This window comes from Oenanthe melanoleuca, chromosome 6 (genome assembly GCF_029582105.1).
Source record: "Oenanthe melanoleuca isolate GR-GAL-2019-014 chromosome 6, OMel1.0, whole genome shotgun sequence".
Lineage (NCBI taxonomy): Eukaryota > Metazoa > Chordata > Aves > Passeriformes > Muscicapidae > Oenanthe > Oenanthe melanoleuca.
Genome location: NC_079340.1, coordinates 20,266,357 through 20,293,505, shown reverse-complemented (window position 1 = coordinate 20,293,505; position 27,149 = coordinate 20,266,357). Strand labels below are relative to the sequence as shown.

At 37.4% G+C, this 27,149-nt stretch overlaps 1 protein-coding gene across 5 annotated transcripts in view; it reads left to right on the top strand.

Moving 5' to 3' along the window:
* Positions 1 to 793: 793 nt before the first annotated feature.
* BLNK (B cell linker) overlaps positions 794 to 27,149 on the top strand; it is a 92,422-nt gene continuing 66,066 nt past the window's right edge. For 4 of the 5 annotated variants that reach the window (XM_056494387.1, XM_056494388.1, XM_056494386.1 and 1 more), the window contains exons 1-2: positions 3,588 to 3,696; positions 8,174 to 8,236. In XM_056494387.1, coding sequence (XP_056350362.1) covers positions 3,589 to 3,696; positions 8,174 to 8,236 — 171 coding nt within the window. In that variant the 5' untranslated portion in view covers position 3,588. Of the gene's footprint in view, positions 885 to 3,587; positions 3,697 to 8,173; positions 8,237 to 27,149 lie in introns of those variants that run through there. The other variant, XM_056494389.1, reaches the window with a different exon arrangement.

Below are 27,149 nucleotides of genomic sequence, written 5' to 3'. Positions count from 1 at the left end.
GGATTTTTTTAATAACATGGGTGCTGCATAACAAGCATAATCCTAAATATCTATCAGGATATTACTGAGCCAGAAGTTGTTTCCATGGGATAAACAGTATACTGGGACCAGTTTAGACCTGTCATTTTTCATTATGACACAGCCAAATTGAAGTGTGTGCTGAAAGGGCAAAGGCTTAACAAGAGTTTCCCAAACTGCTACTTATGAACAAATTCTCGTGAAACTGGGTTTGCTCCTTCAGAAGCAGCAGGATGTCCTAGTCAAGCCCATCTGGTGCTTAGACAGCAATTATCCTTACAAACAGACATTTCCTTTTACTCCTTCAAGCACTAGAGCGCAAAATTTATTCTAGATCTTCTTCCTGCTGTTCCACTTAAGGACATGGGAAATCTGATGCATCCCCAAAAATTCAGTTAAAAAAATGGGTTACCAAACTTATTTCCAAGACTGACCCAATTTCCTCTGGTCGGGTTTGATCCTGCCTCCCTGCTGAAGCCCTGCCAAGATCTCTCCAGGTCCCTTTCAGACTCTGTGATTCCTGTTGATTATGTTGCTATTTTTATTTCCTGTTAAATGAAAAAAAGAAAAACACAAAACCAATTAGCAAGACTTTTATCAAACTTCTAAACAAACTGTAAGCAAGACTTCATTTTCCAATGTTCTTTATAGACTTATTTAGACTATGAGTATATTCCAGTTTTTTTACTTTAAGAATGTTTTTCTCCCACCCACCATGAATGCCAAGCCTGTCAATCACACTAACAACAACAAAATACATATGGGACAGTTTAAGGAGGAAGAGCAGACATGAGAAACTGCTCCTTTAACTTGTTTGGAATCAACTCCAGCATGACTGCCCAGGAGAAAAAGAAAATGAGTATGTGGTAAGTCATGTTACTTTCATTATTTTTGTATAAAATGGGGAAAAACAAACAGGGACAATGTTTCATATTTCCTGCATGGTAATATTTCATTGACCTATTTTGCTCCAGTATATTTTCCCGGGGCAGTATTCCAGCATTACACCCAGTAAAACGAGCTGCTTGCAGCTGCTATGGGGTTTTGCAAAGCTGAACTTGACTTTGAAAGTTTTGAGATAAGTTTCACATATTTAGTGCTTATGTTCATGAACATATAGAGGGTATTTAGTAAGAAATGCCAGTGATATGATCTAGGAAACAGTTTTTATACTGCTTTTTAACTATCTCTATGAAATTACAAATTGAGAACTTAATTTACAAAAAGCCAAGAAGCTGTAGCCTGGAAAAACTTGTTCTTTATGTTGCTTGCACATTTCAGACTCTAGGAAATTAACTTTTGCCAGTATATAGTGCAAAGATGTGTTAATTCTGCTTGATATACAGGCTCTGTATGGGAAAGAATTTCTCTTTCGAGGACAAAATACTTAGTGTATAAAATGCACACATTTAGATTCTTCTGAAATATGGCAGTTCTCAAGTACTAGATGTCTTTTTTCATTAGGGCTCAAAAAAAATGAGATTTCTTAATATATAGAATCAGATTTCTACTTTTTTATTGGAGGAGTGAAATTGTAAACAGTACAGATTAAAAGTGTTAATGTCTCCAGTAAGACATAAGTTTTTAAAATAGCAGATTACTCTCTGCACATGTACCCAAATACATTTTTAAGACTGCCAGGGTTCACAGCAGATCAGGAGGCTCCAGGGAATTTTCAAGTAGCAAGCAAGCCTGACCTGCCCTAGGCTAGTGCTGTTTCACATTTAAGTATCTCCAATCTGCTTCAAAATTTTATGTAAGCACCTGAAGGTTGGAAAGAAAGCATTTCTGTGGGTGTCCTTATCTGGGGAACTCTGGAAGCCTCAGTATTGTGCTCAAGAACTCCCTCCACTAAAGCCCTCACTGCCAACACGTGTTCAAGCACACATATTTATTTCTGTTTATCACACCATGGAAGGTGATACATTACACAGAGGAACTAGAAGTGTGAGGGTACTAAGTAGAAGCAGAAATCTAATTTGGGGTTCTCCAGCCAACAACTCTTGAAATAATCCCCTTGAGGATAATGGAAAGCAAGTGGAAGCGCATACTATATTCTCAATTTCTGTCACACACACTTAAGGACAGAAAACTACAGCATCCATTGAGCCAAGGGCAACATCAGCATCAAGAGATGAGATGCAGTATCCCAGATGAGTCTCCCCACATCTCTGGTCATCTTTTTTTTTTTTTTTTTTCCTCTTCTCATTATGTTTAATCTGACTAAAACACAAATGGAAAAATATATCTTGCTAGTCTTACAGTCCTTTTGGTTGAACCACCTATGCTACAGCCCTTTTGGGAGCTCAAAACTGAGCATGACCTTCCCAAACAGATCTGCCTCACTCAGTGGAGAGAGGCAGATTGCATTAACACTGGCCTTTTAAGAGTACTGTCCTAAAAGCCTAGAACACAAATTAAGGCAATGCCAACACAGAAGAATTAGCCACAGTTTAGTGTTGAGGGAGAGCAGAGAGAAAGCAGGCAGGAGGAGGAGGATGCCTGGGCACAGCAAGGTAGGGCAGCAGGCAGGGCAGAGCTGCAGCTCACCCTGCAGCCCAGCAAGCAGGGCAGGAAGGTGACAGCAGTGAGCAGCTGGCAGCCAGGAGAAGCTCCTGAGAAAATTCAGAAAATGCTCCTGGCCTGATGGGCAGTCAGAGGAGGATGAGCAGGTTCAGCTGGCAGCAAGCACTGAACTGCAAAATTCTTAAAGCACTATTTTTAATTTGCCTTTGAGGTGTTCTGGACTAGGACTGCTTACACCTACTTGGTAAGCAAGCAGCCTGTACCACATAAATACCTGCACTTATTATTCATGTTCCACACCTAATGCCATCTGTTATTTTGTTGTTTCCTGTAAGCAACCATTAAACCTGTAACTCACACATCTCCTACCCAGCTGCTTCCCACCTTCACATGAAGACTCTACAAGTGACAAAATCACTCCTGCACTCAAACCAAGCAAGCAACATTTCTTAAGGAATACATGCACCTCTCTCTTCTGCTTGTGCATACAGTGGAAAGAGTATTGCTGCCTCCTGTCATCCAGAAAGACGGTGCCCCCCTTGGAAAAACTCACAGCCAACATTATGAAACATTGAATACTACAAAGCACTATGAAATTCAACATAATGTTTTCATAATATGCAAGTCAAGCACCTCAAAGGTTTTTCTAAGCAGAACAAATTTAAGATGCAAGGGCTTCAATTTTATTTCTGAAAATCTGGGAGTTGAGTTTTGCCAGATTTAGTGTTCTACCAAGTCATAAAATAGCAAAAAGGTATTCACTGGCAACAACTGCCCTGCCAGTCACTCTAACAGTAAAAATACATGCTAGAAAATTTTAAGGACAGTTCAACATTTTCAGTAATGACAGGTATGTGCATATGTTGGTGTAACAACCAGTTTCCTTATACTGGAGTTACTCACACAGCAACATTGGTACTTCCTAAATTACCCTTTACAGGCGTTCACTTTAAGTGAGCAAACAGGAAAAAAGTTGCAAAAAGGACTTCCTCCTCAGATTTCTACTTCAGTAAAAATCAGTAAAGCGAGAGTTCAGTATTATTCATGCAGATCAAGTCTTTCTCCCTGGATAGAAGCATGACCACAAAACTACCATCTCAAGAGGAGTTTGAGAACTGGACAGCTTTTCAAGTTGCAGCTCTCTTAAGACAGGTACTGAATCTCTATGGAAGACTTTAGGGAGTTCAGTCTATATTCAGCTAGCAGAAACACTTACTGGATTTATCCTTGAAAACCAGGTATCTTATCCTACATCTAGTACAAATATTTTAATGTGCTAAAAATAGTTTAGCCACCACCTAGTAATATAACTTGAGAGCTTTGGTACTCTCTTGTTTTCTATAGAAATGTAATTCATGGTAGAAGCTAAGATCTCCAGCATTACAAACCATATAAAAAATGTTCTCTCACAGGAATATTTTTTATAGGAGAAAAGGTATTTCATGCCCAAATTTATTTCCTGCTGGGAAGAAATAATCATTTCAGAGAAAGTATGTCTAGCTTTATATTTGAATATAGCTTTAAAATTTACAGGATGTCAATAAGAATCTACTCTTCATCTTTTCTTCTCAATGCATATATACACACAGTAGTTGCTAGATGTTGTTCAGGTTTAATGTACTTGAGCTTTGGGGGGGGCGGGGGGGGTGAGTCATTCCTTTATTGGCTTTTATATTTCTTTGTTCTACAAAGTCCTTTCTAGTATATCTAAAATAACCTGAATTGCACAAAGTATTCCAAGCTCATTTTCAGACATCTTTCACTATCTTACTAATCTCCTCTCATACATATAAAATATATCCTCCATGATACATCTTTTTTATCACATTTTTCCTTATAACTTACTGAATACTATGACTCAGGTTTTAGAGTTCTACCTGTAACTTCTAAAGTCCATTCCGGCAATTGGATTTATAACCTTATTTTATATCCCTTTTGTTTCTTTTTATGCAAGTTACTCCTTGTAATTTTGTACACAGGACTTTTTTTCTTGTGTTTATCCTAATTCTAACTGTAAAAGCACCAATCTTTTCCAGTACTTTGTTTACACCAACAGTGAGAGTTCATGGTTGTTAAGGTTTCTCATCCTTTTCAACTGAAGGAACATTTTGTCAAGGAAAATAATAATGCTATAAAGTCTTCCCACAGGAGTTCCAGTTATAGCCACATAAAAAGTAGGCCACAGTTTAAAATGATAATTTTGTATTATTATTTTTTTTCATTTTGCCTGTATATAAACACATATGCTTATTCATGTACAATTAAAAAAAAAAACAAACCACACAGTATCACAGAGATGTAGCACAGGTGGACCACTGTTCCCACACTGAGAAAGCTAACCTCCTCCGTGGAATTAATTCATGCCATAAAAGTAATGGATCAGCTAAGCTGCTAACTTGATACTGTGAACAGCTACTCAGAGGATTAATTAGCTCAAAGACTTTCAGCTTAAAGGAAATCAGGCTAATTTATAGAAGTTAGAATGATCTTAAAGTACTCTGAAATTCTTTGCAGAATACAAGACAGAAAATTAATAACAATTGTTCGACAACTCAAAGGCTTCCAGGGAAATTTCAGCATACCATAACTACTGGCTTCATACTTGTTAATAGTGAGTCTTCCAAATTTATAAACAATTGTTAATGCCTATGCTTACACTCACAATGCTGATTAAAGCAGTTCAATAAATCAGTTATTATAGTGTAACCACATTAAGTGCTTGGCCATTCTGTGTATCAAAGACTGGCTCAGCCATTTGCCTGTGGCCACTGTGGACACTACCAGCACTCCAGAGTGCCTCAACACCAGCTACTCCATCATTTCCATAGTCAGACCACATGCTGGGGCTGTGCTGGAGCTCCCCACCCTAACACTGGACATATATGTGCATGAACCCTAAGAAAAGGCTGTTGAGGATACAGAAACAAGCACCAAATCGTGCCAGAACTAGGATTACCTCCATAGCCATAATTTTCAATTTTCACATAGACATCATGATAGCTTGTAACTGCTTCTTCACATGCTACCTTTTCCATTCACATTCTCAGCCAATGCAGAGAAATCAGCAGGTTTCTGCACTATTCTATGCCATCACAGAAATTGTAAGGCACACAAGGCCAGGACTGGCTGAAAATGAGAGAACAAATACGTAGTGCTGTTGATTTAATTCTGCCTTGAAGCATCAGACCCTGTTTCTGTCCCAGCACAAGACTTTTACTTGATGATATGCAAGTCACCAAGAAAAGACATTTCCCAAGTGCTTGACTTGCAGCAGTAGAAGGCAAGAGCGACAACCACAGTAACAGCTCTGCCTCAGAAGGTAAACAAAAACAAAATACTTAAAATGCAGATATACATTTACATCTCTTAGATCTAAACAGTTGTAGTTAGGTATCAAAACCCACTGGATACTCTGTGGGTTTTATTTCTCACGCACCCCAACTCCCCTTATAAATGAAGTTTTCATGTCAGAGAGTGGTCTCAGAAAAAGCAGTTATTAGTGTTTCTGAAGTACTTGGACAACAAAGTGTGCTGTAGAAGAGTTCAGATTCACAGAAGGTTTTGAGTACTGTGCAGTACAGGTACACAAGATGGATAAGCAGTGAGCACTGAACAGAAAACAATGCATCGACCTTCAGGAAAGTAATATCAGCTTTCAGGTTCTGTGACTGAGGCTGGGTTTTCTAGAAGAGGTATACTCATGTTGATATAACAATATATATGTAAAATGGGTATACACATATGTACCATGCAATTTTAGTATTTTCTTAAATTTAAAATCTTAATGATACAGATTTTTCTGCGTCATAAATACAAAAGTTCTTAACAAGCCATTCTGCAAAGTGTTCCAGCCTCATGAAAGACATTTTGTATAAAATCAGTACCTTAACTACTAAATAATAATTAACCACACAGATTTTGCAGTTTCCCCTCATAAATAAGTGAAGAAAGTAAGGGAGACCTGTTAGCCACGTGAATGCACCTTACTGTCATCTTGTATCTATGCTGTAATAGCAACACTGAAATATTCCATGCTGTGCTCAGTTTATCTACTTGGCCTCCATTTGCCATGTAGTCTGGTCCCTCTCCTAGTACTGATCTTAACATACTTGTAAAAATAGCTAATGCAATCTCAAGAAAATTAAAGGTTCCATGGTCATCACTGAACACCAGCAGCAAGACACCCACTTGCCTGATACATTTAACCACATAAAAAGAACAAATTTTCCCTTACACGGAAGCTTGATTAATGGCATAATTAAAGCTCAAAAGCAGCTTATCAAGCCAGTAACTGGAGATAGAAGTAGAAACTAGAAATAAATGGGAAAAGCCAAGAGAAGCAGAGAGTGCATAGCCTTGATTCTTTGCCTCTCCACCAAGACCAGTACAACTGATGGCAAATTAACACAATCCACAAACAACCCTGGTCCAACAACCCCAGCAATTCTCTCCTTTGAATTGTGATCTATTCTGTATTGCAAATTAGCAGGACTCTCCCAACCATAGTAGGAAAAAAAAATATAAACCCAGGCATAGCAGCTAACAAGCCAAAAAATATGAATATATGTCTGAATAGGACATTTGCATACCTAAAAGTAGATAAAATACACAATTAATATTTCAGCATTATCAGCTTTAAATAGTCTAGAAATACAGAATTATCTTAGGAAAGCCACATAACTATGTCTATGAGAAGACCTTATTGCACTAATATTTCTCTGTTAGCATCTGATTTGGTCACTACAGATGCAGACATTTACACCTAAGCATTACAAATACTAAAACTCATTTTGAGAGTGGTACATTATTAAAGAAAATATTCCTGAATATTTTTTTTTCACTTTCCATGCATAATAGTTAATGTCTTTTAAAAGCCACACTAAGCCACCTAACACACCATTTTGGGATATCTTGAGCTCTGATCCATTCTTTTCCACTTTTTAATAGCAAATTCGATGTGCCCTTTTTTTTCCAAATTACCATTCAGTAGTTAGTTCTATTTCAAGATGTAATATTTCTGGACATTCTGGTTTCATTTTAATTTACGATCAACATCAATTTTGTTAAAAAAACATGATTACCACAATCACATTACAGAAAAAAAATTGGTTTTGGAACTGAATTCTTTCCAGCAATACCCATCATCATGGTAAGTGCAAGACACAGCCCAAATATCTGGTGCTGAAGCTGAGCAGCCACTAGAGGAAACAGATTGGTAAACAGGCATGTGGGATGATGACAAGAACTTTTGCCTCAGGACACCTTTTAACCTGTTTCTAATTCTGGCTTATCCCATAGCAATCCTCAGTATTTTTGTTGGGCTGCTTGCTCCATTTCTATGACATTTGCTGCTTCATAATTTCTTCCTGTCTACTCCATTCACAATTCATTAGCCCTTATCCCTGTAATCTTTCTTCCTAAGAAAGAGGTAATACTGTGTCTTAGCTCTTATGTCAAAGTCACTGCCTAAGCATTAGAGTTACTCAATATTCTTTTCCTAATTATCCTTGTCAAGCAGTATAACAATTTCCACAACCTTGAGTATTTGAGCATGGAACTAATAATTAGTTTGTTTACAACTGTCAAGCTTCGTAGTATTGTAATAATTTTGGTTTTTTTCTCACCTCAGTTTGAAATGCCTGAATCTGCTGCGATTGTAGAAAAACTGTGCATGAATGGATCTCATTTCTTGGTAAGCAAATATTCCATAAGCACTCTTACTCAGGTGTATTTCAGCATGAGGATTGTACTCCTTACAGTGCCAGGAAGTAATCTGAAATTTTTCTTCTTTATACACATTTCATCAATTGCTTTAATTTTGCATTTTAGTGGGTTGATTTATACCTCTGACTCAAGGAATCCCCCTGCATAAAAGAAATCCCAGCCAGCATTCCCCTGCTCCAGAGAAAGAGCAGATATAATCAGCCATGAGCACACAGGTGTGGCAGAGGACATCTCATGAAATATAAGGAGGTTGTGGGGCTTTTTAACAATATAGATATTTTAAAGCCATCATTTATGTAAAAGCTTTTTCATAAAATTTGCATGATTAGTAACATTTACCAGCATAGAATTGTACATTAATTTTATAGTAAAAGTTTGGAGATACTAGAAACAATGTCTGAAAAATCTGATAACATCCTTTCCTGATCTCTGTAGAATATTTTGTGTAGTGTTTAATTGGTTACAACTAATTAGGAGAGAGGGCTAAAATAACTCCTTGAACTGCAGCAATTCCTCTACCAATAATTTAATTTGAGTAGCTACTGAAGTAAAAGTTCCTTAAAATCTATTTTAAAGGCAAAATTATTGCTGTGGTGCATTTTTGCACTGCAGAGCTATGATATTTGCTTGGCAATTCATTGCCCAACAGAATTGTTTCCTGGGTGCATCAGGAGTTATACCTGCTGTTTATGCTAACAAGAACTTCAGTGCTGTAACATGATCTGTGAGACTGCAGGTCCAGCATGGCCACAGAGTAAAACTGGGCTTTACCAACAATTCATACTAATGTAGTAGGACTAACAAAGCTGTCAAATACACACTGATTCCTGTCCTGTTCATCCATTACAAATTGGATCACTAAGTGTGCTGCAGTCTCCATCTCTGGATGAGAGGCAGTGAAGTTAAAGCTAAGAGTGGTTTGGTGGCTCTGCAAATAAAGCTCTACAACAGCACTGGATTGAGAAGTAATTTCAGATGTTAGTGGTGACCTATTCAAAACACAAGCGAAAAAAGCAAGGAGAACAATGGATGACCTTTGGTGACAGTCTACAATACAAAAGCAGTATGACTAAAAATGAAAGCATTTACTATTTAGTATGTTCTCCAAACTATATATATCTTCAAAATACCTTTAAAGATTATTTTGCACTGCAGAAAACATGGCATTATGCATGTGATACAATGAACAAGATAGATTTTTTTTAATGTCATTATAGAAAAAAAGAGAGAGGTCTCACACTGGTAGAAATTTTCCTAGAAATTTTATTATTCTTTAATTAGCATTGTCAATGTGATAAATCTGCATGTTTGAAACCAAATTATGACAATACTTTAAAAAAAAAAAAACAACAAATACCTATATTTTGCTACCATTAATAACCTTATTTGAGTAATTGCAAGATGTTGTTCTCCTACATACAAGCTAACCCATATGTTTACATAAAAGTAATTAAATCCACAGGCAAGTTTTTTTTCCAAGCTCCTGGCCCAATATATAAGAAATGTGTACAATGTCAGAAATTAAATGTTCCTTATCTGCTACAAGGTATGTTTCAGAAAGCACAGCCTTATTAGAGCTACCTTAGGAATATACAACAGAGTAACTGGATGTCAGACATTTCCACTCAGAAAATCTGAGTTTCTTTCTATATGACTTTTAGCATGATTTCTTACCTGATCTACTGTTCTGTGTAGAGATGTTCAGAATTCAAAAATCCCAAAAAACCTGAAGCCATTATGTGCCTGTTAACTGTCTTTTGCAAGAACCTGAGGGTTTGCTCTTCAGTTTATCCTTCAGTTATAAGATGCATATGATTTCCTTCTACTGCTGTCTGCAAAGTCTAAACAGAAACTCAATATCACCCTTAGACATAGAGCTTAGAATCACTAGAGAAAAGCTGGCCATCTATCACTACATAGCATTGAACCAAAGAAACCTAAGCCCAAAACCCTTAAAGCAAAACACTTCAACATGATGACACCTACTAAATAGAAGTGACATGTTTACCTTTGCATAATAATTTTTAAAAAGCAAATACAAGTTTGCCACTATGTGTGCATAGAGACCCTGTGCACACATGCAGATCTCACAACACATGTGCAGCGTTTCTGTGTGTCTAGCAAAGTTAGATGAATATTTAGATACTGATCTGGTTTTGCTACGAGATCTGTCAGGAATCACTGAAAAGTGAAAATTCCTTCTAGCCTGGCAGATAAAGAAAGCAACACTGTGGTATCTGGTATGAGAACACAGAGAGCTTCCTCCACTGCATGTTCAGAGAGGCCCAGGTTACTGCTTTACCTTTGCATGGGCTGAAAAATCGTCCATCCCAGCTGTAGAAGGCACATCTAAGTGCCTGTGAAGGCAGAGGGGCAGCCCAAGGGGAGCCACCCCAACACCTACACATGGCACCCATCTCAATTCCCAGACACAAAGCCCTCCCTCTCACAGTGTGACTCCTCCAGCCTGCCCCAAAGCTGCTGTGGCACCAACACCTTCAGCACACACAGTACAGGTGCTTTGTGCAGTGAGATATGCCAAAATGCAGAGGTAGTGCCAGCCCACTTCTAGGCAGCACCAGAGGAAAGCTTTTCTGGAAAGAAAGATCTGCAGCCAGCACACTGCACTTTGATAAAAGATATAAACACCAACCCACTAGATGTGCCTTTATTTCCCGTTTTCCAGTGAGCACTCTCATCTTTTTAATTTTTCCAAAGAGGAATATTGTTAAATGTTGGGAAAATGCTGCAGAAGGAAATAATCCTAAACCTGCCACTGAACTAACAGGAAACTACTTAGGAAGCTGTCCTGCACAAAATCCTTCATGTCAAATGCAAACTGCATTTTATTTGAAAGTGAATCAAACATTTATCAATACTAAGGTATTTTTGAAGTTTAAAGTGTTCAGAGTCTTGGAGACATTATAGCCACAAAAGCTGTGATAAGTTGGCCACAACACCCTAAATCAATTTGACTGCCTTCAGAATAGAAATAATCAACATTTATATGGTCATTTCTTTGAATATTTCTTGCCTTTGAGTGGCTAAAAAACAATCATTTTTATGATAATATCATATTCTGTTTTATAAACATACTGAGCATCCAACTGAAATTTTATAAGAAACTAAATTACATGCATTTCATAAAAATTTAGAAGTAATAGCTCTTCCTTTACACTTCTGTAGAATCTAAAAACACAAAAGGGTGGTATATTAGATCTGAAGTGTACCATGCAGTTTCATTTTTCATCAATAGTACCATACTTGTGATAGTTACTCAATATGCAGGTCACATCTGAGTGATGCTAATCTAGTCCTAATGTGCAAATCAGCATTAAGCCACAGCTGCATTGCACAGAGCATATTATATTCTATCTTGCTTTTTAATGTCTGAACTTGCTACACTGTGCTCCTGCTTTTCAGCTCCCTCTGAGTGTAGGTTGCTTGTTTGATGCTTTTTTTAAAATTCTGTTTTGAATTCCCAGTGACAGATTGAAAAAGATATAAAAGTGAAGTTTTACTTGAACTTCAGAACTGAAAATAGAAGACTTTCTTATTGGATTTGTATATAGAAATTTACTAAAAGAAATCTAAACACAGCAAAAATGGTCAGACATTGATTCTAAACCACTTTCATGTATTTCTCCTCTTTCTTGCTCTTTCAAAATGTGTTTTGAATTGCATGGCTGGAATAGGAATGCCCTGGAGAAAACCAGAGCCATGTTATTCACAAATACCCTACTGGGGATTTTTGAATAATATTTAGAAATTGAACCTGTGCCTTCCTGTGGGAGATTCCTGACTCCCTGCCAGTGCAAAACACTGCCAGAGCTTGTCAGGTTCAACTCACCGAGCCTGTCCTTTGACATCCATTTCTGTCAGCATTGCTACTGAGAGAAAGCAGCTCTTGTCCAGAAAAAGCAACCCTTGTCTCACTTGGGTGCTCCCTCCCATCCTGCAACGCAGAAGCAGCAGACAGGAAAGGATAGGAACCACATCTGCTTTCAATACTGACCACAGCAACCAAACACACCACACCTAGAGCTCCTCTGTTGCTATTTGAAATCTGCAGAATCCTACCTTCCCCAGTTTCAACTAAAAGGGTATTTCCCAATGATAGGAGAGATATTTTCACAGCATGGGATATGGGAATAGGTGGAAAGACACTAAAATTGGTTTAGGTGGCTTGGATATCTGCTTGGAAAAAAGATAACCAGCATCAGGTTCTGTTCAGATTGATCTGACATCCACCCCTGTATACTTAGTTTTACAAATAAAATTCAGACCATGAATGCCTTGAGTTTCCAGAGAGGTGGGGAAAAATTCTTTTCTAGGTCCTATATAAACAAAAGAAATTAAAGACTTACTAAGTACATTCTTATAAGCTAATTCTTCTGAGAAAGAGACAAAGGAGTGGTGCCCTGTATTCCCTGGGTGTCAAGCAAGCATAGAAAGCTTAGGTAAGGTCAGAGAAACATGGTCCCAATTTCAGGTACTATTGAGTCCCATCCTTGGGCTGGCTGTCAACACTTTAATGCCACAGGGTTTAACAATATACTGCATATCTCAGCCATAAAATAAGTTTTTTGCAGACACAAAATCTTTAATATTAAGTTTTGGCGTACCCAATTGTTTTGGAAGTAGAAGTGATGTAGGCATTGTTTATCCTGCCCTTGGCAAGCACACGAGGTTACCATGAAAAAAAGATTGCTCACCACAGAAAATTGGTGTTACAAAAATACACATCTTCAGCTACAAAACTAAATTAGGCCATGTAACTGCATTCATTTAGTTGCATTTTTATACAATTTTTATTTCTCTGACATTGATTTCTCCTGTTTATCTGCTATCTGCCACCTTTGTCACCTTCCCACTGTGCGTTTCACAGTGACTGAGCCTCCCTTCACCCACTAGCCTTTAAACCTCCTTGTCTTCACTGCTTTCCAACACCTTCCAAGGAGCTTGGTTTCTGCTCCTCTTTTAGCCAGGGTCCTCCTTCTCTTTGCTCCTTAATAAGGTTTTATTGATCATGAATTGAAATTTCTCCTACTGACATTCCTCATGGATTTACCCTCCTTCAGGCTTTCCTCATTTCCATTCTTCACAGATGTAAATGTTTCCTCTCAGAGGCAGCAGAAGTGGCTTAGATACCAAAAGTATTTTTTCAGAAACGCCTTAATTCCCAGATATTTCTACAGACTGTGCTCACTTCCTCAATGAAGAGTGGATAGTAGCAGCTGGGCACCTTAGGAGCTTGGTCTCTTTTGTGCAAACAGGAGTGATCTTTGCACCTATCCCTCTAGCAAGTACTTAACAGACTTTGAAAACACAGTGAAAATAAAGTTGTTCAGAATGAAAATTTTCAGGGCAGGAAGAAACTGGAAATTTCTTCTCCAGGGAGACAGATGCACACCTTTAAGAGAGAAGGAAGAAAATGTACCAAGGAGTAGAGTAGTGCAAGGTTTGCCCCCGAGCAGTCCTTGCAGGGATGCAGTGGGGGGCTGAGCAAAGGGACAGGTAAGAGCAGCTCCCTGGGTCACCCTGAACATCAGCAGCTGCCAAGTCCAGAGGGCTTTAGTTCTGTTCCTTACTGTTTCTAACCAAACAGGAAACTGCTTCTAAAAGCAGAATCGGTCACTTAGCACCATTGCAAAAAGAAGAAAATGGTAAGAACATGTTTAGAAAGGAGACAAACATTGTTTAACTTATCGCATAACTAGAAGCAAAGAGTCATGAGCTAAAAGAGACATGGGCTAAAAGAAAGGTATTTACATCTAAGCACCTCTGCTGCTGATCAATCATCTTCAACCAAGTCATAAGGGTACTACACATTCATGCATCATCAAAGCATAAGGCAATTGTAAAGTAAGAACAAAAATTGCATATTTATCCTTATTCTCAAAAAAAAGCAAAAGAAATATGAAACCGGATTACTGAATGTGGATATAATTTCTGAAATCTAGGGAACTGTGAAGATAAGCATCATTCTTGGTACATAAGAACACAAATTATTTTAGCTATCAAGTTATTAGTTAAACACATATGAATATTAGCAAATAAAACACTCAGAAGAAATTATTATACTGAGATACAAAGTCAAACATAATTATCACTGGATTCCCATGATTGATAGCTTAGCAGCTGAATTTCATCCAATCATTTTGGATTATTTTCCTGCCAAGTATTTTCAAATATCTCAAAAGCAACTTAATAAAACTGTCTAATGTCACAAGCCAGCAATGGAATCCCACAGTAAAAAATTCTGAGCCCGCGAAAAAATATTTATTGCAGGAGTGGCCCCTTATTTTTTTTCCTGCGACAGAAATTCATATTCCAGGTGCTGCTGCCAGAAATTATTTGAATTTTTTTTTTTTTTGTTTATGCAGTAGTTGCAAAGGATGCAAAGTGCTTGTCTGCTTTCCAGTCTTTAAGCTCCAGCACACAACAATTCAATCAAATTCTAAATGTCGTGATAGTCATAATTACATTAAATATGGATTAAAGGAATATCTTTTGACACAGAATACTTTGTTGATAATTTTAAATGTTAAGTTTTGTGTACCTCTCAAGTTCAGGGAACATGAAAAAGGATGTTAGAAGTTGTGGAAATTAAGCCACTGTGTCATAGTTTCTGGACTTTGTAAGCCCTTAACTGAAAAACAGGAAAACCCCACAGAGCCTTGGGCTTTGTAATTTTTAATTTTCTCCTGTTTCTGTTCTGTTCAAGTATCCTAGTTAGAAAAGTAACTCCCTCTTTTGAGAATTTGTGATTGGACGAATCTTTATTTTGATTGCTTTTGTACTCTTTCCTTCATGAAAGATCAGGAGATTTTACAATGAATGTAAGTTGCTCCACAACACTAATGTCCAAAATCATTAGTAACATTTAAAAATCGAGCCAGAAACTATAATCACTCTCCCATTGTTAAATACCAGCTGCTAACCATTTCAGAAATCTTCTAGCATGCCTAATCAGAATTTAGTCCTTCTGCTTTCACAGTATCTGTTTCCAATACAAAGCTATAAATTCCTAATTTTCCACTCTTTATTTCAACCTTAAAGGGGTAGGTGAAGAGGGACACCACAGTGCTCTTAACCTGACATATTTCCAAAGGCTTCTGGGAAAATACACTTTTCTGCAGTAAAGACTAAAGGCAGCTGAATTTTAGCAATTCTCATGAGAAAGTATGAACAAGGTTAAAAATTGATGTTGTAGAGGAGTTTTTCCAGGAAAGGGACAACTCTTAGGGCTCTCTTGGTTTGGAAAGGTGAATACATATACAATTCTGTGGAAAACAAGAAAATCCTGTGAGAACTAGACAATACAGAATGCCTCAGGAATAGGCAGGAGAGAGTCTGAAGTTTTAAGTTGTCTATTTCTACTGAGTTCAAAAAGCCTCCTATGTAAAAATGGGATTGCATTGAGTACAGCTGACTATAGTCTAAGTTTCTATTGCAAACAGAGGGAATCTGAAAGGCCTCCAATATTAACATTTTGAGGCAGTGGGTGATGTTAGTGCCAAAATGAGATAAATTTCCAAGGAGATACATTTCAAGCTGCTATTCTTAATCCAAGAACTAACTGGAGTTCTAAGCACAGAAATGAAAGACAGCTAGAAATTACTGGGAAAAAAATAGAGGAACTTCCACTTAAAGAAAAAAAATAAAAATAAAGGACTGTGAACAGAATACCCTTCTGTTGAAACCTGTCTGGATACTGCAACTACAAAGCTACTAATTGTAAATTGACATGAATGAAAGCAAAACAAGTACACTGTTACCCACCCAGACATCCACAGGGGTGTTATGTGAGGATCATTACGCCAGGACAGTTCTGCTGGCAGATTTTCACTAAGACACACTTGTAGCCTACGATTTAGATATAACCCATAATAACCTGAGCACATTTTGCTAATGCTGACTGAGCTATTATGGCTGAATTAAAAAGCTTAAGGCACTTAAAATGAAAGTCCATGAAGTCTGCAATGCAAGACTATAGAAAGCAGAAGAATTGAGGAAGTTACCAAATATCAGGAAGTTTCCCTCAGTAAAATGAAGCCATCCTGGGTTTTTTTACAGGATGACATCTGCTCTGAATAAGCATGATGCTAAGGGGAAGGGAAAAAAAAAAGCAAACACAACAGGAACACCAAGCCTATATGTTGCTAGTAATGTAGTGATTTCTGAATTTCAGTGTAATATTGTCTTTAATTTAAAATGTTCAGCAGATGTCTTGCATGACCTGTCAGTTATTGGCATACTGCTAAGAACAAAAACTTCCAGCCATTCCTAGAATGGCTTAAAAGACACTATTAAATATTTATCAGTCTTTCCATATCTAAAAACTCATGGAATTTGCCCACATTAAAAAATAAAAACAAAACACACAAATGCAATAGCAGAGATCTTGCATGAGTTTTCCCAGTGCCAATTTCATGCATAAGTGCAGACCTTACATTGGGGAATCTGGCTTGAAGTTTGGGTTGGACTGCTGGGAAACCACATCACACACTGGTGCTCAGGAAGAGGCATGTTGGAAAGAATTTAGAATTCCCAGAGGTCCTACAAAACCACTGCTTAGAAGAATAAGAATTTCAATCATTTCATGTATTTCAGCCCCCTGGAATACTGAACAGTAAATTCTACCCAAAATTCACATTAGTGTGTCAAATGCAGAAACACAGCTTTGTAGGGTATTTGATTTCCTCTAGGCACTCTTACCTGCAGAATTTGACTTCACATTAATAATCAGCTTGGCACAAAATTCCTACAAAATATAACTTCTTTATTTATATTCTTTCAATCTGCTATAGAATATTTTCATTTTGTTTCTTTGCTTTCCTATTTATTTCTTCCAGTGTAGCTGGGCTTTTTCACTTAACAGTTTAACTATTTTGTCCCCTGCTACTTGAATGCAATTTACACTTTTGAAAGGTGTTATTATCTGGATCCATTGCAACAGAGTCCTTGAAAAGCATAAGACAGAATTATTAAAACTTTACAAATGCCATGGGGTTGATTTCTCATGGTATGACCTTGATAGAGTAAAAACTTGATTTTCTATCAAACTTACTTAAAAGTCCCATTAGATATCTAGAACATCTAATCAGCATAATATGAGTAGTCAGGGTGCTTTAACCATCTGAATGTGGGATGAGATAGACATGAATTGAACAAGTCATATATGACTTTTTTGGTTAAAAAGAAATACAGGCATTAGACTACAAACATATGTTATCTATTTATAGCTGATGACCTATTTTACTCACTCAGAACTACTCAAGGCAAATGCTGACATTTGCCCTTAACCCCTAGTTTCCTGTGAAGGGGAAAATGCAACACTTCATTTGTGTTTTAGATTGTCTGGGTCCTGTAGAACATATAAAGCAGATTAGAGAAATGTCTCTATGGGCCAGCATCACATTTTAAGTAAAGGAGACTCTTCACTGGAACAAACAAACCAACCTCAAAACCTCACTCTTTTACCTGAATGTTTTTGATTCAGGTGGTTTCAGAGTATCTGAAATGCATGTGTACAAGCACAGCACTGAATTTAGAAGAGGCAGTAGGAAAAGAGGGCAAATAAATTCTGTAATAGTATCATCCCTAAAGCCTGGGTTTTATTTGGTCACATATACACTTTCCAAACTGAAAGTCCTCTACTGACAAAATTTCAGTACAGTTTTTAGAACTGTACCATGCATTATTTATGGTGTTATCGTTTCTTCCTTTTCCCTGTCCAATTAAGTATTCTTGAACTTGACAGTGTAGAGCTACATTTTCTGTTGAGTCTTGAAGGACTTCTGTGACTGTGCTCATGAATAAATTCAGAAATATATAAAACTGAGGAACTCAACAATTAGGTTATAGGAGGGTTTTCTGTTTTCCTATGTTCTTCATCACAACACAAACCACCACATTAGTTTCAAATGCAAGAAATATCCATTGGGTCAGCACAAATAAAACTGGTATCGTTTGATATTGGCAGACAATAGCTGAATTTCCACAACAAAATGTGAAGTATGGTTGCAACATCAAGAGTTTCTTGGATAAGATTTTGTCTTTGTTGAGTTTCAGCTTGAAGAAACCCTGATTCATGAATTTTCATCAGCTAAAGCCAAATAGAGCCACTTTTGTCATGTTAAACAGTGCCCAGATTCAGTGACACACTGCAAAAGTCTGGTTATCAGTCAGGTCAACAATTCCTCCAACATCCACCATCTGATCTTCTGCACCTCACACATCTGAATAAGCTTCAGATGCCCTCTCTCACACATGGATAATAGTGGGAAGCTGTAGTCATTTTATAAACATATTAGAGTGGGAAATGGTAGGGTCTCTTACTTGGCAGGTAATGCAAAAGAAAGCAAAATACAATTTGTTTTTCCTTATTTAAGTATTCTAGAAGATATCTGGTCATTCTGTGCAGGTATATTATTTGGCTGGGTAATTACAGTCACATGTAAAAAGCTAAGAAAATAATAAGTAAAAATAAAATTTGTTTTTATTACTTAAGATTTATTTCTCTGGACTAAAAATACAACACTTCTATTTAGGTTTATGTAGGAGATACACACCACTATGGATTATTTCATTAATTTATAAGGACAAGTTTCTAAATTGATTTTGTTTTCTACGTCTCCATGTCTGAAGCTTAAAACCTCTGCTTCCCTCCTTGCCAAGAAAAATAAGTGAACGTAAAATACAGATTTAGCAACGACACCCATCCATTTCATCAGCATCTTAAACTATTAGGGAGTTTTTGGCTTTTTTTTCATTTTTTACACTTTTATTGCACTAGAAAAAGCCCCAAGTAGTTGGGACCTATATTTGAAGTAATATGGTCATGGCTAGCAGCTTTAGTCACAAGAATGAATGTGGAAAGCCATGCTAGAAAATAGTACTTAGATTATTTCTTGAACTATAAAGAAACTTTGTCTGGTTTTATCAAAAAAAGTTATTTTATTTTGCTCCTGGTCAATTAAAAAACTGGATTCACACATTGATATCAAATTCATTACAAACTCATTTAACACAGTGGGGGATTGATTAACTTCTAATAAACAAACCATTTGCCAGCAATTGATAATTGCCATATCAAAATTCAAATGTTCTCTCTTTTTGTGTTCTTTTCCTGTTTTACAAGTGTATATATGCCCAATTGTAAGGATGGCTGTTATGTAATGTTATCATCCATTATTGCCTCTTGACTTTCACAAATCATCAAATAATTTAGACAGCAGCATACTTTTTTTTATGTTAGTGCTCAGCATTCATACAATTCCTAGTTTGCTTCTGCATGTAAGCAACACTACATGACAGTCACTCTGCACTATAATTCTTTAAAACCTTGATTAAAGCATTTAAATGTAAAAATGGAATATTCAGTCTAAGCTAAATTTCAGTATTAGTCAATGGTTTGAGGATGAGAAAGGGACAGACAAAATTAACCAACAGTGACTTTTTCCTAAAAAGAAACTACTCCCACACACAAGGAAACTGGGGTTAGGAGAGTAACTTAAAGTTAACATGTTGGTCACTTTCATCTCAGCATAAATATCACTGGCTTCCAGATACCATTATAATGACAGGCTAATATTAGAACTGTTCAAAAATATGTGTATTGTTTTCCTGGAATGAGCTTATTTTTGAAGCCATGTGAATCTTCAGAAATTACTAGGATGTGAAAGGACATTTGCATGTACAGTTTTGACCTCTTCTCTTGCTCTTTGCCTGTTAATATATCTCAGCTGGTTTGTCTTTTAACATTCCAAAACTTCCAGTAGCTTTCAAAGTTCAACTTTTCTCAAAGAAAACATGCTGCTTTTCCTTTCTCCCCACACTCTGAACTCTGCACAAGTTTTTAGATTAGATTAGTAATAGATTTAAATAGATTTAAAGATGTACTGCTCCAAAATGGTGCAATGGCAGCATACTGAAACTCAAGTGCTGTTTTATAAACTGCCAGGAAAGGAAGGAGTGTCTGTATGCCAGTGGAAATTTGGAATTTCTTGTAAGCATTTAATCTCTGCTGTCAACAGCATGTTGGGTCATTGACTTATAAAGCCTTGAAACAAAAATATTTATTTTTAGACACTTTAAATATATATTCTGATACTTATTTTACTTCAAGAGCTATACTTGCTAACTACTGTAATTTAAATTTCAAAAATTGGTAGAAAAATATTTTTCTAAAGGAGATTAATGTTTATTTATATATAGTAGAAGAGTCACTTCAATGACATTTGGCATCATTTTTGTAACCCATGCTAATTGCCTTGCTTCACATGCATTCCTGAACAGTATCTAATGCTATCAAATCAATCCTGAATATACTTAAAAGAAAGATTATAATATCTGAATACTTGGAAGGTTTGAGAACTTCAGAAGTAGACAGACTTCACTGTCTACTGTGAAGTGTGACAGAGAAAAAGATCATTTACAAAGATTCATCACTCTGAAAGGGAAGGGAAAGATGCACATGCTGGGTACCTCAGGACTTTGATTAAATATACAGATCCAGCATGAAATCCAAATAAATAAATGTTTGTGTGTGAAGACCAAGCAGCAATACAGAAGTATAAAAAACACAAATACTGTAACATTTAAGCATTAATAGCCTGTAAACAACATAAATATGCACAGGAACACCATAGCTTTAATCTAATATGTTGAGTCCTGTATCCAAAACTAGATGTCCTTCTTCCTATTGAAATCATCTAACAGTTTAACATCTATAAGATAGTTATGTCACTTGACAAATAGATCATTATACTGTTAAATTTCCATTTAAGAACAAAGGAGTGAAAAACTTCCAAAGCACCTTTTCCTTTGCTTCTTTCTAACTGACACTAACTGTTCAGGTCTTGACAGCTAAAGTAATAGGAAATCAAACCTCTCAAATTAAGTTACCTTGATAACTATCCCCACAACATCTATCATCCAGAAGCATCACTAGCACCAGATGTGTTGCGCTGACAGGAGACATTGTTGATTGCACTAAACCAGAAAATAATTAAACCATTTAAGCACACTAATAAATTTATTGGCCTCCCAGAAGGCAGGATATTGGGGTGTGGGGGAGGGAATGCTCTATCTAAAGGCTTTCAAATTTCCAAACTGAGAAAAATAAAGCAGATTTTTAAATCAAATATTCTTAACCACTTTCTAGCTTAGTACTTACTGAGGAAGTTTGCAAAGCTCTTTGTGTCAATGGTTCTCATTGAGTAATACTCTGCTAGCTTTTGGCTTTGCCCCTTCAAGATGTGGCTCTCAAAATCTGGGGCTGCCCTGGCCATAAATCACTAAGCAACACCTGATCTCTATCACAGACCAGGAGAGAGGTGACTACTCTGTGCTATACCTGTCCTTCTCCTCACCTCAAAAGTCTTCATCCAGACTCACTGCTGTGACCCATCACAGATTTTGTTCATACTTTGTATGAAGTGAAGACATTTACAGACACAGGCAATGTGTAGCTGTTTTTCTTCAGGGGCAGAAATAGTTTCCTCTGTTTCAGCCAGAGCCACATGTTGCATGCACTACTGGCAGACAGTCTCTCCAACACAACAGTTGTGAAGGCTGGGTTCTTACAGCAACTTGGACCTAGCATGTGTGCTTCACAATAACAGGTCTTAATTGTGCTCAATCTTGATACATCTGCTGTATGCCTAAATTATCACTATTTGTGGTGTTTTGTCCTACTTGCAATGATTTCCAGCCAGCACCTTAAGGTCTACCTTTACACAAGCTAATTTCAGCCATTGAAATGCAGCCACTGTGATGTTGCTGATGGAGTCAGTGATTACCACTGCTAATAATATTGCTTGCTAGGGCTGAGGCAATGTGAATCAAGCAAATCAAGTGCTCATTTTCAAGATGCTTACAGACACAGACACATTACATACTCATGACTATGTGAATTAAAGAGTATCTATATATAGGATAGCTATAGCCATTAAGATTATTAAAATCTAAAGAATGGAACTAAAGCACTACCTCAAAAACCTAAATCAGTATCAAAGGAGGTACAGAAAATCTATTCCACTATCCAGGGTGTACTTTAAAAGCCAAGTAGCTCAACACATTTCCAGGTGGGCATTTGAAATTTTCTCAATGTAGATGCTCAAGGTGCTTATGAGGTGGTTTATTTCCAAAGAGAAGACAGCCAGCCACCAAAGTGTTTAGGGTAGACAGGCACATACTAAGCCACATTTGGTTTCCAGATTCAGTAAGATTGTTTATTTTTATAATTAAGATTTGCTACTTCCAGTTCCCTTGATGAAATGTAATGTGCTTACAATTATGCAGATGTTCTTTCTTAATCTTTCAAGAATACATAGGTTTTGCTTTTAAGACTACTGTTACAGCTTAACTGTTGCTGACAAGCTCTGACATAGCATTTGCTCTGAGAGGTAAGATGATTCTCATACTCCTTTTCTACAGCTTTTTTGGTCTCAGCTGTTTCCCAGAACTTCTTGTTCTAATTGTTTTTGTCTAGATGCAGGAAAGCAGAAGGCAGCTGATTTTGCAGGCAGTGTCAGCAGGGAGCATATCTACACAGTTCCCAGGCCCGTGGCCAGCAGGGGAGATCTGAAGGTCCACCCACTTTCTGGGGTTCTCCAAGATTGATCCCCCTGCTCCCAACAGCCAGACACACCTGGGGAACACCTGTATTTAGTTACTTAGCTTGTACAGCAGCAGTTAACAAAGATTTTGACTTAACTTGCCCTAACAGAGTCCTTGCCAGTGTCAGCCACCAGTGACCAGGGAATTGACTCCTGACAGGCTATTTCCTGTTGTCATTTTCAGTGTCCCTCACGAGAGCAAGATGGAAAAAGAGTCAGTATCCAGAAAACTGAGTTTGGTATCTCAGTGCAATGCACAGAGCATTTTGCACTGACTCAGCCTGAGCCATTGTTTACAGGCATTACTCTTCCTACTGACTCAATATTCAAATACTGAAAACACCACCATCACAACCATTTTAGCACTTGCTTCCTCTTATTCCCTTAGTAAGCAAATTAGGTAAACTGAAGGGACTTTTTCATATTTGCAGAGATGTCTGCTCACTTAAGGAAACAACAAATAGCAAAACCAGATTGTTTCAATAGGAAAGATGAACAAGAAATTGCACATAATCACACAGCCAACGGACAGTCTTTGTTTTCACAGAATAAACCAGACACAGAAGGACACCACTTGACTCAAATCACCTGCATGCACTTACTGTCAGTAGACTCAGGTAGCTGGAAGCAGCAGCTGGCCTCAGACCTGGTTTAGCCCTGACAAAGACAAGATTATTAACAGAAGCTGACAGTGTCAATTCTGCTCTATGTCACCATTAAACTGGGTCAACAGCATATTGCACTCACACCTTGGGCTCAGTCCTGAGGAAAAGTCAGTTCTTAAAGCACCAGGTCTGCTTCTAGCAGAACTCTCTGTACTGAGGACATTTCTGCAGCATGTCTTGTTCTCAGGTGACTGGCACTTTGACTACAGACTAGAAATATTTTCCAGGCATTAATTCTTAGTTGTGGCCAAAAATGGGACTTTGGACAATTCAATATTTCCCTTCGTTCTGATTCAGAAGTAATAGTTGCAAACTTCCCATAAAAGTAAAAATAAAGTGCTTTGGAACCACTAAGGCAGGATAATTTACATGTCTCATTTTGGGTCTTTTACCTTATATTGAAAAACATGAAAAGTAATTGATTCAAATTTACCATTTTTTAATATTAAGACTTATCATCAATGAAATTAAAGAAGCCCTGAAAAAACAACTTGTTTTGATTGATGAAGCACTTTTAGAGATAAATGGCTTGCTAGAAGAATTTCAGCTGGCCCTTTTGAATTCTCCTTTCTCATAAAAAGAAATCAGACTTCCTAATCTTGCAGCCTACATCAGCAGAGGCTCTGCTGCTTTTTTGCTGAGGCTAAATTTCTGGTGGTCACAGTTATTTCTACATGTGGTAACTTCCTTCCTCTTTCAAACACTAAAACACAATTTGCTTAAGCATATATTGGTGCATTACTACAAAGATATGGGAAGTGGTTTTATTTTCTGTGTTCCAGTAAATGCCCTTTCAATAAGGACATGCAAATACAGACAGAGCTTGGCCCACAGAACATTACACTGTCAGTGAGAAAGACAGGATAATTTTTGAAAGAACCTTGGAAACCTCTCCTTTCTCCATCAGGTTAGCCTAAGAATAATGGGGACATCATGATCTAGGAAAAATAACATGACACTTCCCTTTTTATGCACTATATAAACAGATTTACATTGCAAATCAAACTTTACTGTCTGTCCTAGGACAAGGCTTTCAAGGAGATGATCATTCCTTCCACATGTGAGACTGAGTAAAGCAGGTTCAAAAAGTCTTGGACAGTCAAGTATGAGCTCTTGGGCTTAGAAACCCTAGGTCATAAACAAATAAATCATAGGTGAACCCACTCATAGCACATATAAGAATAAAGGGTCAACTAGTTTAATGTTTCACTGAGCTCTTAATATGAGATGGTACTATTGCAATAGGCAATTTGCTCAGAGCAATGCAAACCACTGGAGTTCAATGAGCTACTATCGAAAGAAAACATCTTTCAGTCAAGGAAAAAAACAGGTTGTGGTAGGTGAGGCAGTACAGAATACTCAGAAAAATACAGCTCAATGCATATTAAACTTTGTCAAATAATTCCAAAAACCCCTTGGTTTTATTTTGAAGTGTTAGAGCAGCAGTACTACAAACAGATCACCATCAGTGTAATAAAGTAATTCCAGCTGCCCTAAAGAATGTAAAGTACTCTACTGTTCCTTCCAGCAAAGGAAACATCTAGATCTCTAACTCCCATTACATGTTGAACATGGCTCTTAGTAACACAATATTAGACAGGCAGTTTCTTAACTGAAAGCATGCCTTAACAGCAGCATTCCATGGTGGATGGCAAATCCACAGCAGACCAGGAAACCCAACCCCAGCAGTCCTACATAGGGAATATACTCCCTTGCCACCACCACTGCCAGCAACACAACTCCATTTGTACTGTGCAAGGTTTTATGTAAGCCAAACACAGAGACAGCTGCTCTGAAATCTTAGAGATCTCATGAATAGTAACATTTCTGGTTTTATTAGCATGACTAATTCTTATGCTTCCACAACTTTGGAAAGGCATCAGTGTCCAAGAGGTAAGAAGAAGCCTCAGGGAGTGCAAAGTGTGACTCTGCATGTACAACTGGCCTCATGTCATTGCAACCACTCCCACTCAGACCCAAGGTCAAAAGCTTATTAGAACTGTTAAGCACCTGCACTGGATTACCAGGTTCAGGACAGACAAGATTGCATCTCCCAGCTCTGACTGGCACAACTGTTAACAGCTAATCTTGTCCTTAGCAGCTCTGCAGCAAACAGGATTGCTGCTAGGCTCTGCTTCCCCACTAAAGCACCAGGCTCGCCTATCTGAAATGACAGCTGCTGTTTCTTATACCACTTCTATAACTGTGACTCAAGTCTCATTGCAGAATGTCAACATTTGTGCTCAACAAATATGATTCACCATGTTTTGAAAGTAACAGAAATGGAATGAAAGAGGCAGCATATGATTCACCACAGCCTTGAAACCACACAGAGCTACATTGAATTAGAATTATGCTACCAGCATTTTATCTCTGAAATATTTGCAACAGTTATTATGAATTGAGAAGACTGTAAAATAAACACAACGAGAAATTTACCAATATAGTTTGACATTTCTTGCCACAAACTGCTAACCCAGAAAAAATAATCTATTATGTTTTTCCCCCCCCCACTTCTAATCACTTTCACTGAAGCACACTTGCTTTCCCTTCTTCCTTCAGATTTGTCTTTGTCTTCACCCAGTAGTAGCTGATCTCTTTCATATAATCATCTGGAAGAGAGATTTGAATGATGTTTTTTATATTTTTCCATGTTCATTTTAAATTGCATCCTTTGACTGTAGGTATGGTGCCCCTAATCCATGTTTCAAAAAATAATTTTTAAAATAATTGATACTTCATTTTTGCATATCTTTGCTTGTTATTAGTAACTTATATATTGTGAATATAAAGGCACTGGAAGCAAAGATAAATTAAAGCCTCAGTGGGGCAGGCATCATGCAGAGTTTTAGCAAGGGATTTTTTTCTTCAAAGACACTAAAAAACATAAGCCAGACAAAAGAGAAAAGTATTTTTAATGCCCTTTGAATAAAAATGTGAATTAGTCATTAATATATTAACCATGATTCAGCAAATGAAGATGGAACCATCTAAGCACATGCCCATATGCTTTATTGATTCAGAGCCCACATATCTTGCCTGAATTAATGTGAGATCTCAGTTTTGGCCATAAAGTCCTGCTTCCTCTCCCAGAGGAGCTTAAACTCATGAGTGATGCCAGACCTGAGAAACACATCACAGTTCTGAGGCTGAAGTTCTGCTCATTCATAAGAGGTCTGAGATTGGTAGCTGCCAAAGTTTCCCAATTGAGCCTGAAGTTCTGTAACTCTTACCCCCACCTTTTTCTAACCCTCATGCCCCTTTCAACCTTTTCTCCTCTAATGAAACTGTTCATCAGTTCTCTAGCACAAGGCCATGCATTCAGAAAGATGACTCAAAACCCAGCATTGTTTAAGTGAGAGATTGCTAAAAGAAGGAAGATTTAGTTTGAAAAGCTCTGTAACACCCAGATAAAGTACAGAGAATTGCAATTCTAGTATGTGATATAGTTACAACATGTTAATCTGCTCTGCAAACTGGTTTCACTGTAAAGCCACTTTGCACACAAAGTGCTATTGCTACCACTAGATGTCAGTTTTACACACTTTAAAATGGCCAATTCCCTTAAAAATAGTAACTCCCCGTTCAC